Genomic DNA, 13,997 nt, shown 5'->3' with positions numbered 1-13,997 from the left:
TAATTGCAACAACTTACGTGAAAACTACTCCGCGTCGCAAATCACAAGCGAAGTAAATAAAAAAAATATTGGGGACAATTTAACAGAGATCGACCTAGCCCCAAACCAAGCAAAGCTTGTAGTATGGGTACTAGGCGACGATATACATGTACATATATATGTCGGACCCTAAAGACGTATTGCAGCGTTATAGTTCATTATTTTAGACGCCTGTATAAAATCGATTAGTAATGTTGAGCTACGTATTATTTGGTTGTAACAAAATAAATAAAGTTGTGTAGAGGTAACTCCGTCTATTGGCGCATTGTTGAAATAAAGTTGTGTAGAGAGTAACGCCATCTATTGGCGTGTTGTTGAACTGAGATGACAGGTAGAAGGCTTTGGAACGTCGAGAGGTTTCTCTCGAGTGAGCGTAGGCACGAGTTGGCGTTTTTGTCGGTATGTTGGTAGACTGGTCGAGCAGGTTTGCCAACTTGACTTTGAGGCGGGAGCAGAGTGGCTCCGCCGCTGGTAGTTTTTTTCTTGATCGGACCGCGCTAGAGATCGGACGTACTCGTTAGCCAACCTCGTGCCTAACTGGCCGCGTTCCTGAAGGCTTATACCTGAAGGATTATTCTGATAGCTTATAGAATCCCGCGTTCTTTAACCATTTAGCTAAGTGTTTTATTTCAAGTGTTATTTTGATTTCTTATGTTTCATTAGAAGCTTACTTTTGTGAAATAAAGAAAGGATGTGTTATGTGTTGTTTTGAAAAGATATGTCCCTCTTGAGTTTGTTGCCGGTCCCATATTGGGCTAAATCTTCTCAGGTCAGGGGTTAGGGTTTGAGCCGGCCTAGTTTGACTTAAATAAAGATTTGAACGGTTTCATGTGATCTTTTTATTTTCAATTTTACCAGTCAACATCTTAATAGCAATTAGTTCTTTTTATCATTTAGTTCTGAAATATAGTAGGCACTAGTATGGTTAACGAGTCAGTATGTTTATTTCATGCACTGGTAGCATGGTAGCGTACTGGTTTAGCTGTGAAGTAATACATCTAGGTACGACCCCCACGCGCCCACCGCCTTAGGACCATCAGTATTCGACATATAGATAGATAAATACATACGTATATACATAGAAAACAGCCATGACTCACAGGAACAAAATTACCGGGACTAACTACTACTGTTACTAATTAGTAACTTAAAAACTATTACCTACAAGCTTTTATTTAAATTGCAATGTTTGTATGTAATTATGTATTTGGCTACGTTTGTCTTTGAAACTACTATAATGAAAACTTTAGCGAACATGATCGTTTTGAAAACTCATAATTGGCCTGATGACAGTAACAAAGAATCATGGAAATAATGGTTTCAAAGAAACATATACGTAAATACGATTCTAAAAAATGGCCCAATCTCAGTATAAACATTAGGATTATTAATATATTCAATAAAATAAAACTACAAAATTCTCTAATCGGCCATTTTGACTGAAACGCGAATTAGAAGCGAGCTAAGAATTGACGTCATCAATGTATGACATATTTCTTAGAGCAACATAGACAACCTCATTGACTGTAATCCATTACGTCCTCACCAAAGAGTTTGGAAGTTCAAAAAAAATATTAAATTATTAATTTCGCCACTAAACATTTATTACGTCCAAAAAATATTATTACACGATATAAAGTAAATATTTATTTGTTATTATATAAATAAAACGCTAAATAATACGATGTTTCACAAAAAAACTTTTTTAATTTTTTGGCTGAATGGAACTATCATTGCCATGTTGGCTGTCGTAACTAGAAAAAATTAAAAATTAAAAAGTAAACCCGGCGCTCGGTGATTTTCACTCAAAATTTACATGTATCTAAATAATTCATCTTAAATTGCAACCGTGTGAGAGTCTTTGTATAAAATGACTTATTGTGAACAATTTTTGTAATGTATTTATCATCCCTAATCGTAATATATGGTGCTGAATTAACAATATCATTCGGATTCAAGGGAAATTCGTAACTGTAAGTATGTAAACAATGTCTACCACCATAATTTATGACGTCACAAATGGCGTGTGAGGCGTTTTCGCGCGAGGTTTAAACTAGCTATAATAAAATGCAATTATTTATGTTAAATCTTATGAGTATAGCTGAAATATTGTGTTTTTCGGAACCAATACAAGTGTACCGATAATATTAAAAGGGATTTCAAAATTTGTCATCAGGCCAATTCCATACAAAATGACACTAAACGCAAGCGCGTACGCTATCGAATGAAATTTACACTAGGGGTACTGACGCTATCCTCTACCTTCTTGGACCGCCGCTTAAACACAGGTTACTGGGCTAAGTATTTAATGTAAGCCAGTCCGAATTCGCCTGTTGCTCACTTTACTGCGAGCTCTTACCGAGGCTATTTAGGGGAGGTAGAGATCTCTGCGGTTAGGGTAATGGATAGTAGTCAAAAGACCAGGCAAATATATATGTACTTACATCGTACATTATAGCCATATTACTTCATTTAAAGTGTGAGGCATTTGAGCAGTGGTTTGTAGGGTTCAATACCTCAGTTGGCAAAACGGAACCCTAATATTGAGGCTCTTTTAGTGCATTTCTTTGCATTGCGTCACGTCATCGCAAACGCATAATTGTATAATAAAAGTATTTAAAGGTTAAGTACTTATTCTAAATAATATATTCGTGTGATGAGCACGGATATTTGTTCCTGAGTCATGGGTGTTATCTATTTATTTAAGTATATATATATTATGTATATATATCGTTGTCTAAGTACCCACAATATAAGCTTTATTGAGCTTACCGTGACCTTAATAATGACCAAAATATTTATTTTTGTAAAACAACGGCGACGACGCTATTCAACGCAACGTACTAATGGGGCCAGGCCATTACCTAGGATCACTTTGTTGTTCTTCTGTCCGTCAGTCTTCGTTTCTCAAGTCAGTCTTTCTCAGGAATTTCTCGTAGAGGTATCAAGCCGAAACAAATATCAAATTCCCAGTACGGATATAATGGTCGTTTTTGTCTACGTGACCGTGTGATAAAACGGTGTCCCTCTCAATCCAGCGGTGTTAAAAAGTGACGGTTATTTAATCAAGTGACTAAAGTCATCCAGAGTACCTATGCGGTAAAGGGTTAAAAAAACCTGTCTAATTTTAGTCTATGTAAGTAGAATTAACCTAGTCTATAAGTATCTGATTAACAAATGTGGATTGTATTGTCTGAATAAATAAACTATATATTTATTTATTTATTTTATAATATGCCTGCAGGTCTGCTATCCTATACCTTAAGAGCAGTAAAAAAAAAACAAAGGGTTGCACTCCGGGAGTGCCGACAGAAGTGAAAACTCAATGACTAGTTCAAAATGTCTGCAGCACTATGTATAATTGACCCATCCTCCTTTCTATTGAAAAACTTTAGTTCCGAAATTGCTGGCCAGTGAGCTTAAATTTGTAGCGTTAATTGTTTAAAATTCGAAAAGAAATTGTAAAGTTACCTTGCAGACCTCGCATCTAAATATATTTGGTCATGATATTTTGTTTGAGTTTTATTCACCAGTATTAGAGTTCACTTTTATTAGCGATTTCATCAAGATGTAGCTTTCTTGAATTATATTGGAGTGATATAAAGTTAGAATGTAACTGTGAGATCCTCGTCGTATTTCAGCCCGTACAAGATTAGAACATTGAGCTTTATTGCTTAATATAAAAGTCCAGTTTTAAATAATTGACCTGATTATGATACCTTATGACTAAAGTTCTTTGGTGAATAACATTGTCCGTCACACATAACATAACGTCACGCAAGCGCCCTGCGCCGCCTACATGAAACAGCAGGCTCAGGCATACATTTTCGCCGTGCGGTAGAAAGAGAGGAGAGACGCCTTACGCGTTACGCCTTACGCTGTCTCGAGTTTATCATTTTTTCCCCACCTCAAAAAGTGCTCAGCGCCGCTAAAGAAGTTTTCACTTCAAAAATCAAACTTCTAAGTCAATGCAATCTTCGGGACGGGATCAGAGCATAATAGGTGTAAATAGCTTCATTTGCTACTCCTACTGAATGTTCCATATGACCATTTCATCCGGCCATATCCCCCACGCATTTTATTTACTTACCTACACATTAATAAATAATAAGGCAAGGTAAACGATCTCATAATCATCTTATTGCGTGACTAAATCAGTTACAAGTACGCTTTGGGGGAAAGAAACTGAAGAAAACCTAATGTACATTATTAGACAACAATAATGTGAGAACTTAGGACCAATACTTCAAACTCGAAACACACTAAGTATGTTCGCGCCATGTTGGTGTATCAACTAAGATTTAAGCATTTTGATCGAGCTGCAGCAAAGTGTATGGTAAACTTTCAGAAGAGCCCTTTACCGTTAGGAAGGGAAACTGATTTCTCTTGCCTTTTAGTAGATATACTTTATAAAATTTTGTATGTTACGCGGAGTGTACGTACCTACTCCCGTCGCATACTAATGTTTGCACCTCAATGTAACCATGGTAGTTTAAAAAAAAACATAAAAAAAAATAGGGACGTAGGTAAGTTAAAGAGTAGGTAAATTGACCGTGACTCTTAAACTCCATTTGAAAAAGAAACTGATTTGATTTGTCAGTCAAATACCCTTGTGACGTTATTTTTTAAATCATAATTTAAAAAAATATAGTTTTATACCGTTAAATCCAAATTTTGGTCTACATTTTTAGAATAGGTTCTATCTGTTTACGGTAATCGCTTTTTATCATATCCGGAGTTATCCTATAGATCCCTCGTCTGTAACAACAGACCACAGAAGATAATCTATTTACTTAAGGCCATTACACGAAATATTAAGATTAATGAAGGGAAGGATAGCGGGTGAGTTATGCCTCCAAAAAACGGATATCTAAACCTTATATAAGATCGATGCGGTCAAATCCGTCTGCGGGAGATTCCGCGTATTCCAAACAACAGCTCAGTACAATAGTATTAACTTCATCGATAAAACAGCGGTTTTACTCATATTTCTAGCAGGGGTCGTAACCGGTATTTAATTTAAAGAATAAAAAGAAGTCACGGTTTACGGTATGACGGTAATACTGGTATCTAACCCCTGATTTCCATATATTAGACAAAACCATATGATATTTAAATACGCCACGGTAACATAAGGCTATGAACTATGAATGAGAAAAGTTTCCACCATCTTATTTTTCTGCCACAGATTAAGTAAAAGTAACAAAAGTGGTAAAGCCTAACCAAGCTTTGCAGTGGCGGAGTGTGATGTTGCCACCAGTAACGCTGAAATCCCATGAGAATAACAACACGGTCGTAGTTCACAGAGGCACTTCCTCACCTTAATAAATAACTACTTCGAAAACCGTGTAGTTAGCTAAAATGGACTTTAAAATAGTTGCGATGATGACAAAAAACGTGTTGATTTTGTAATCATTTTGTCTGTTGATTATTCATTTTTGCAAACCGGCTGTGAAATTATTCATATATGAATGCCGTGGAAAAATATTGAATAAGCTACATGTGGGTTTATTAGATACAAAAGACACATTCGGTTTGCAATTATTATGGGCATTTGAATTTTATGAACGTTTCATGTCTTAAGTCAACCCACACCATCCCACATCTCATTAATATTTACAGTACTACAGCATATGTATTTAAGTATTGTTTAAAAAAATTGTATATATTTAAATAAGACACGTATAAAATATTAACAGCGACAACTACTTAATGAGCTAAAACGAACCTAATCAACGAACCTAACTAGGGGTCGAGCCAAGATGGCGACCGTACACCAAACCGTACACCAAAAAATATTTACCTACAGGGATATTCGGGATGGCAGATGTTACGAAAAGTCACGTGACGCATTTTAACCTGACAATTCAACGGAGCCACGCCGTTCTGTCGACAAAATAGTGTTTAGTTTTAAGTTTATGAAATGTATATGTATGTTAGTCTATAAAGTGTATGTAATATGGGCCTTGTTGTCTGAATTAAATTTTAAAATAAATAAAACCTTCTAATTCTTTAAATTTGTGTAATGAACGTTTGAGAAAAAAAACAACGGGTTGCACTCCGGGAGTGCCGACAGAAGTGAAAACTCAATGACTAGTCCAAAATGTCTGCAGCACTATGTATAATTGACCCATCCTCCTTTCTATTGAAAAAGTTTAGTTCCGAAATTGCTGGTCAGTGAGCTGGTTTAAAATTCGAAATTCAAATTTGTAGCGTTAATTGTTTAAAATTTGAATAGAAATTGTAAAGTTACCTTCTAGACCTCGCATCTAAATATATTTGGTTCAGTTCAGTTCACTTTTATTAGCGATTTCATCAAGATGTAGCTTTATTCAATTATATTTGAGTGATATAAAGTTAGAATGTAACTGTGAGATCCTCGTATTTCAACCCGTACAGGATTAGAACCTTTTTCATGTAATGTCATTGAGTTTTTCTTTATTGATTTAAATGCCATCTAAATTAGTGGCCATCTAAACGTTACGGTCACGTGATCGCGTTACGCTGTCTCGAGTTTATCATTTTTTCCACACCTCAAAAAGTGCCCAGCGCCGCCAAAGAAGTTTTCACTTCAAAATGTATCTAAATCATAAACTTTTGTAATATTTACAAAAAAGACGCTAGTTTCCCGAACATGTTACGACCCTAATGCATCCTTTCACTTTTTGTAAATAAATAGCTTGTATTATCACGATACAAGCTTAATTAGAGCAAGCATTAGCTTCGCGTTTATAATATTAGTTATATTAACAAAGAGCTTTTCATTAGCGCGTAAGTATGCAACTGTCACTCCGTTCGCCATACAAAGGCTAGCCCGCTTTGAGAGCTATTCTCGTTGTACCTACTAGTGTCGTCTCTAGACTATAGTAAATTATAGGTTATAAGGCTAGGGGGTTATGCAAGCTGCATAAAGGTGATATTCCGAATGCGACCGCAGCAGCGTTGCTATTGCAGCCACTGATCTCGCATGACGCTAACTAACAGATAATTTATAGTGTGCAAAATGGAAGCCAGACTTATTATACGTATTTTACGTAAATTTTCATGACAAGTTCCTTGTAATAAGTGTGCCGTTTTAAAAAAGGACGTATCTTTGACTGTGTAGTATTATTATGAAACCGGGTTTTGGCGTCGGATTTGTGTGTTTTTAAGCATCAAGCATAACTCGAACCTTGACATCCAAAACGTCAAAATGACTCATTTTGAGTTCTCCCCAAAAAATGTTTTTTAATTCTATAAGCACGATTCAGACTGCCATGTTGATTCTCAATAATATTTAGGTTTTACGTTTCAGATAATAGAAGTAGAATTTGTAAATAAACATTATGTAGTGAAAAACTTTAAATAATATAGTACGTGTTTTAGATTTTAGTTTTATATTTGAAGTTAGTTTTATAATCGAAAAATCACAGTACAATATTTTTAAGTTTAATGTAGTATTTTTAAATTGTAAAGTGTTTTATGATAGATTAAAGGCTTTTTTTTTTTTATTAATTTTTTTTTTCCCTAGCCTACTTTGGTGTCCCACTGCTGGGCAAAGGCCTCCCCTCGTTTTTTCCACTCGACCCTGTCATCTTATTTACGTTTCAGATTTTAAAACTCTTGCATTTTAATTGCCGAAAGGGACTTGTGCTAAGTGACCACAGAAACCAACTTCCTTTTTAAAATTTACTTTATTCAGAATGGCACATCACCTTTATTTATGTACATATTTAATGTCAATTGCAACCCAGCCTTACAATTGACGCTACTCTTATTTTACAGTACAACAATGTTCCATTACCAGAGTATTGGGGCTATAGACAGTAACAATATGAAACAATCAAATGAAGCTAGAAAACAACGTCAGTCCATTTGTTTTTTTGTAGTTTTCTATTCATTTCTCGTCGGCCGCGTTCCTCTGAAACAGAAAAAGCAAAGATGAACCAATCAATTTTTAAAATATGTAGTTCCTAAAAGAGGGATGGAAAAAGTACTCGTATAAATCGGCCAACAGACTACCTACTCGTTTTAAAATACTTATCTAATGACACTGCCGATAGGCTTGATGCTAAGTCGCAGACGGACAGACAGAAAGACACACGCGATAATACTTTCTTATAAGAATTAAAAAACTGAACGACTTTAAGATCTTGATAATTTAAGAGTAAAGCTCAGGTTTAGAGGTTTGCAAACACCTTGGAAGTTTCGATATACGTGCTGGCGACTATATTATTATGTATTACTGTTGTTAGTTGACTTAGTTTATTGAAGTGACAACATACATCAATGGAATACATAATGTGTAAAAGAAGTATAAATTCAAAATTTTGATTAGCCAGTTATTACAACACTCGCCCGTAATCAAAATAAACCTATACCTTTCACACAATTCTGATGCTTTGTACGAGCTAATGGCTTAGTTAGCACATCAGCCCACATCTCCAAGGTAGGAGTGTAAATGACATTAACAATATTGAGAGAAGTAGAATCTGGTATCTATGTGCTTGGTTCTGTTATGGTGGACTGGATTCAGTGCCAGTTTTTGAGCAGACTGTGAATCATTATAAATTGGTATAGTTGTCAACTTACCAGTAAATTCAAACATCAACCGCCTCAGAAACACAGCATCCTTCGCCGCACTCGACAAGCTCATAAATTCCGCTTCACTTGATGAAAGGGCAATGGTGGACTGCTTCTTACTCTCCCAAGAGATAGCGCCACCGGCCATGGTGAAGAAAAATCCTGTGCTGGGTAATACTTCACCACTTTGTTTGAACTTACTGGTAAGTTGACAACTATACCAATTTATAATGATTCACAGTCTGCTCAAAAACTGGCACTGAATCCAGTCCACCATAACAGAAAATAAGAAAATAGCGGAAAATTTGTGAACTGTTAAATCTTCACGGATTTCCACAAAACATACACGCACATATTGTAAAAACTTGCTGATTCACTTTTTATGCTAGAATACGCAGTTTTTAAAACGTGTAATTCTATTTAAAATATAAATTCGTGCTGATAACGTATGTTGTTAGTTGACTTAGTTTATTGAAGTGACAACATACATCAATGGAATACATAATGTGTAAAAGAAGTATAAATTCAAAATTTTGATTAGCCAGTTATTACAACAATTACTACACAATATAAACATGCAATGAAATAGATAGATCAACTATTTCAAAATAGAACACAATAGTAAATTACATACCTAGGGCAGTAGAGTAAGAAATGTCTCAGATCACATGTAATTGTCGACCGAGGCGAAGCCGAGCTTTGTCTCGGCCGACAATTACATTGTGGTCTGAGGCTTTTTTATTTACTGGCCGAGGTGTGTATATACTGTTTTTCTCTTCGACGGAGTCGGAAAGCGGCAACTTGTGTAGAGCAGCGGATCGAAACGTGCCGCTTTACGACCAGAAAAAATATAAATTATAAATGTTAAGACAAATTAAATGAATTTCCACGGTTCTTTAAAAATTTAATTCTACATATTTTTCTCAAACATGCCCGGAAATAGTCGCATTTTTTCGTACACTGAAAACGCAAAGTGCCCAATTTTGATACCAGCGTCGACAACGTTCCATCCTTACACAACGGGATAGACTAACAACGTCAAAAAGTTGATCCACCTATTTCCATTCAGAATCACGAACTCTTTCATACATTTTTTGTTAAAGGTTGTTGAATGCGTAACCAAATAGATCCAAAAAATGGGTACACTTTTTTCACATCTATATCGTGGAAAGAGTTTGTGATTTATCCCGATGAAAAATTTCGAAATACATAGGTTTCTACAATTTTAAATATAGGTACCGTTCGAACTAGACTACATCAATTCAGCATTACTGCTGCAAATGTCAAAATCGATTGTCAAATCCACGGCAACAACGTCGATTTTGATTGCGGCTAAATGCAGTCACCAGCAATGTCGTGCTGTAAAAGTGCTGCAGTAATGCTGCCGACAACATTGCTACCATAAATGTCAAAATTAATATAAAATTCTCGACAAAATGTCCTTTTCGGCGTTTCCTGTTGCAGTTCAATCGGCTGCATTACTGCAGCAGTATTGCAAAATGCTGACGCAAATGTCAAAATTGACATTGCTTCCCAATACTGCAACAGTAATGCAGTCTGAATCCGAACGGTACCTTAACCCCACCACCATGGACACGTACCATGATCTTCCAGAGTTTCATCTTGGAGAGAAGGTCGTCGTCCAACATCGGAATAGCTTCGGGCTTCACGGGGCCTACGTCTGCGGGGTCTCCGTTCACATTTCTGAAAAAAAAGTGTACAACCATAGGTACCTATTGATTGAGCAAGTACTCGTAGAAGTTTTTACATTAATAACTTCTACTACTTCTATTTTCACTTGCAAATATCTTTGTATTTCATTTTCCAGCAACGAAAACTAGTTCAACACAGTGAACACAAAATCAAATACCAAACAGCGCCATCTACAATATTTTCATTAAAACTAGCAGTCTTAGCCTCACCGCACTCGTAGTAAGATCGTGCCGTAGCTCCAACAACGAAACAGTTCACAGGAATTTTCAATTTTCACTATACTTACATAAGTCTGTTGGGTTGCGAGTCGTCTGGCACGTCCATCTGGAAGATGGCGTTGATGTCGTCGTTCGTTGGCTCCTGTCGGGCGCGGTTCTGAAATCACACGATAGATGGCGTAAAAATATTATCCGCAAGTTTTTCGTGTGTGCGACTAACAGATGGCGTGCAATGAGTTAGGAGGCTCATTTTAGCGTTCATATATAAAATATTTGGCCATGTGTTCCTATAGATAAGGTAATTTATGCAGCAAATTGCGCTGAGACTAATATCTTTTGACACGACCTTCACGATCGTCGTGAATGGCGCGCATCTCACGCATGACTTTCACTTCATTTCGCATGCAGCAAACAGTGTGAGCGATCTTCAAGGTCGTATCGAAATAAGATCAAAACCGTAACTAGTTATTAAATCTGAACTGAATCGGACTAACGATTGCACTTGTTGAGTAGTTTAACACATTCACTGCCAACGTTTTCGTAGCGGTAGCGCTCGTAGCCAATCCCAGCGTTGTCATTTTCGTTTGAGAGTTTGAGTGCTACGTGTGAGGGCTTTTACCTATTCGCACGTGGATCGCACAACGTTTTACAGTACAAATGGCCCTTTAAATTTTCGACGTCGTTACGTAATGTGCTTATTATAGCACCGGTGTCGTAATGTAGAACCAGATGTACTGTAAAAGTTATTATTAAAATGTAATGAATTATTTACCATTTCAGCGTTAACAGCCATGTGCCTAAGCAGGCGAGTGAGGTACCAGTCGGGGGCAGCGGTGGGGGGCTTGGCTGACCGCTTGCCGTGCGCTGAAAATTACAACAAACTTATTATTTTAAATTTCTAGACGTTTTACTATAGCTTCTTATGGCTCCATACAAAGAAATGCTAGTTGAATTTGAAATCTGTGGTGAAGGAAATAAATATGGTCGAATTTCTTTTATTCAATACAAAATCGAAAGAAACAAATTAAGTAGTGCAGTTTGTTGGTTTGTGCCCTTTTTCACCCGACACAAGTACATATCTTTATTGTACTTAATAGGAGATTCCAGCCTTCATGTGTCGAAACCAAAAAAACTATTTTTTATTTTGTATAAATTTGTTGCATATGAAAGTGGTTTAATTTACGTTGATGTAATTATTACTATGGGTACGACCATGGGCCTTCCGAAAGTAACTACGATAGCATAGCAAACCTTTAATTTGAGATTGCCCGGTGTTTTTATACCCTCGTAGGACCCAAGCCAATTTTAGCGTTTTTGAATTTGGAACTTACTTTTATTTCTATAAGAGTTCATAACTCGAATTTAATTTGTACCATGGTCTAATAAAACATGGTCTTTTATTCCCAGAGTGACACGGGCCTACGTCACAATAACATTGCCACTTTATTTCAACATAACATGGTACATGGGTACATTATACCTATGGTTAATAAGTTAAAATATTTCTTTATAAGTTTATAATTTTCATTTATATGTATTTTATCTTAAATTTTACAATAACACGTCATTTTTAATTATTCGTTAGCAATATCTTCCGATTCACGAAAGAAATTTCAGACGTTCGGGTAATTCTGTTTACATTACTGGCAACACAGGATAGCGCTGTCACATTTGACAATTCGGATCTAGATAACTTCATGCCCTGACCGTCATCCTTGTCGAACGCGTGTTAATTGTTATTTCCTTCTCGCTCAGTGTCAGCAGTCGCAGTGTTTTCCAAACTGTTCACGCCGTAAGCTTGGTAATTAATGTGTAACTGTGAATTAGTTTTTCAAACGTTTGTCATGTATAGATAAATAAAGTTTAATTTAATACATTAGATTTGTTTTATTTTACTATGTTTCTACATGAATAACTTAAAATTAATGCCGTTAAAATAATTTTCACCGTTGGTTAAAATTCTCCCACATTTCAAAGTTTGAGAACCTGTAAACAGCATGATGACGTAGGCCCGTGTCAGTTAGGTCATACGCGAATCTCGGAATAGAGTACCAGGCGGAGTATATTATTATACCATGATTTGTACTTGTACAGGTACGCGGGGACTTACGACGATACATTAGATTTTTTACCATGCTTGTAATAATTACAAGTAAATAAGGTGACATTCAGGTGACGACAGTAGCAGCCTTTAAAGGTGACATTCGAATGGTAACTGACTTTAGGCGACATTCTTGTTACAGTGTTGACGCGAGCGCTGGCACTGTCAAATTCCTTTATAAAATGAGTGACGGGTTTAACGTTCCAATCGCGACAGTAATAAGGCAACCGAACGTCACTCATTTCATCAAGGAATCAATTTCATGTATCGGAGTCAGGTATTGCAATAAAGCTGCCTAATTTAGAGCACTATCGCTAATAGCAATTGATCAGGTCATTAAAACCACGGCTTTACTACGCATGGCTTTCAGGATGTCAAAGTGATACTGCTGGATTGGATAGCTATAGATAGTAGCCACTAAAATACTTATTACGAGACAATTTCTGTCCGCAGCTTATTAGAGAAAAAAAGTTTTTACAAAAAAAAGAAAACCGACTTCAAAAAGGATGAAATACAATATTATCCTTTTTTAAGTCTATGCGTTACCAACTGATATGTTTGAAGTCGGTGCCAAGCCAAATTTTGAAGCATACCATGATTTTGGTGCGATTCGATAAGGATGTATCTACATTGGATTGCATTACACGACGACAATGAACGTACTTTCTGTAGGTACAGTCGACGTTAAAAATATGTTTACACTTTTCGCCTTATTACAAAGGAGTAAGATGCAATAGTGTAAACATATCACTGACGTCAACTGTACCTAAGAACACACCTCAGAACACACGATCAAACCTTCTTGGCGCAGTCCGTACCATATTAAATTTGTCGGCACATTAGTGTAAATTCAATGCATTTTTTGCCGTCGTATTTTTTAAAGAGCATTTCTTACTAATGCTCGAACAGTCTATAGCACGCAAGTATGAAATTGGGACTGAGTTATTTCCCGTCCCTTATCCAGAGGACTACATTTCAAAATATAAAACAATTCAAGGAATTTACCTTCTTGCCAAATTTCACCTAAAGCGGTTCAGTTGTTTAGCCATGAAAAGATGACAAAGAGGCAGACAGAATTACTTACACATTTATAATAGTTATTAGTACAGTTCTAATGGGATTTATAGCCATAAAGCTGATTATTTTTGACTGGTATTGTTACTACTAGGCTTGGCACCAACTTCAAACATATCAGTTGGCAACGTATAGACTTAATAAAGGATAATATTTTATGTCATCCTTTTTGAAGTCGGTTTTCTTTCTTTGTAAATACTTTTTATTTTTCCATTTTTAGTTTTAACGCATTGTTAAGACCGCGACGCATGAATGAAAAACGAGATCATGTTTAACACAAAATTCGTGTA

The 13,997-nt window shown here is 36.2% G+C and overlaps 1 protein-coding gene across 2 annotated transcripts in view; it reads right to left on the bottom strand.

Moving 5' to 3' along the window:
• Positions 1-7,694: 7,694 nt before the first annotated feature.
• LOC134806077 (neuropeptide CCHamide-1) overlaps positions 7,695-13,997 on the bottom strand; it is a 61,636-nt gene continuing 55,333 nt past the window's right edge. For both annotated transcript variants that reach the window (XM_063779345.1, XM_063779346.1), the window contains 4 exons: positions 11,305-11,396; positions 10,601-10,689; positions 10,203-10,305; positions 7,695-7,939 (listed from right to left, as the gene is read on the bottom strand). In XM_063779345.1, coding sequence (XP_063635415.1) covers positions 7,916-7,939; positions 10,203-10,305; positions 10,601-10,689; positions 11,305-11,396 — 308 coding nt within the window. In that variant the 3' untranslated portion in view covers positions 7,695-7,915. The remainder of the gene's footprint in view (positions 7,940-10,202; positions 10,306-10,600; positions 10,690-11,304; positions 11,397-13,997) is intronic.

This window comes from Cydia splendana, chromosome 2 (genome assembly GCF_910591565.1).
Source record: "Cydia splendana chromosome 2, ilCydSple1.2, whole genome shotgun sequence".
Lineage (NCBI taxonomy): Eukaryota > Metazoa > Arthropoda > Insecta > Lepidoptera > Tortricidae > Cydia > Cydia splendana.
The sequence above is the reverse complement of the archived record's forward strand: the minus strand, read 5'-3'. Positions and strand labels throughout refer to the sequence as shown.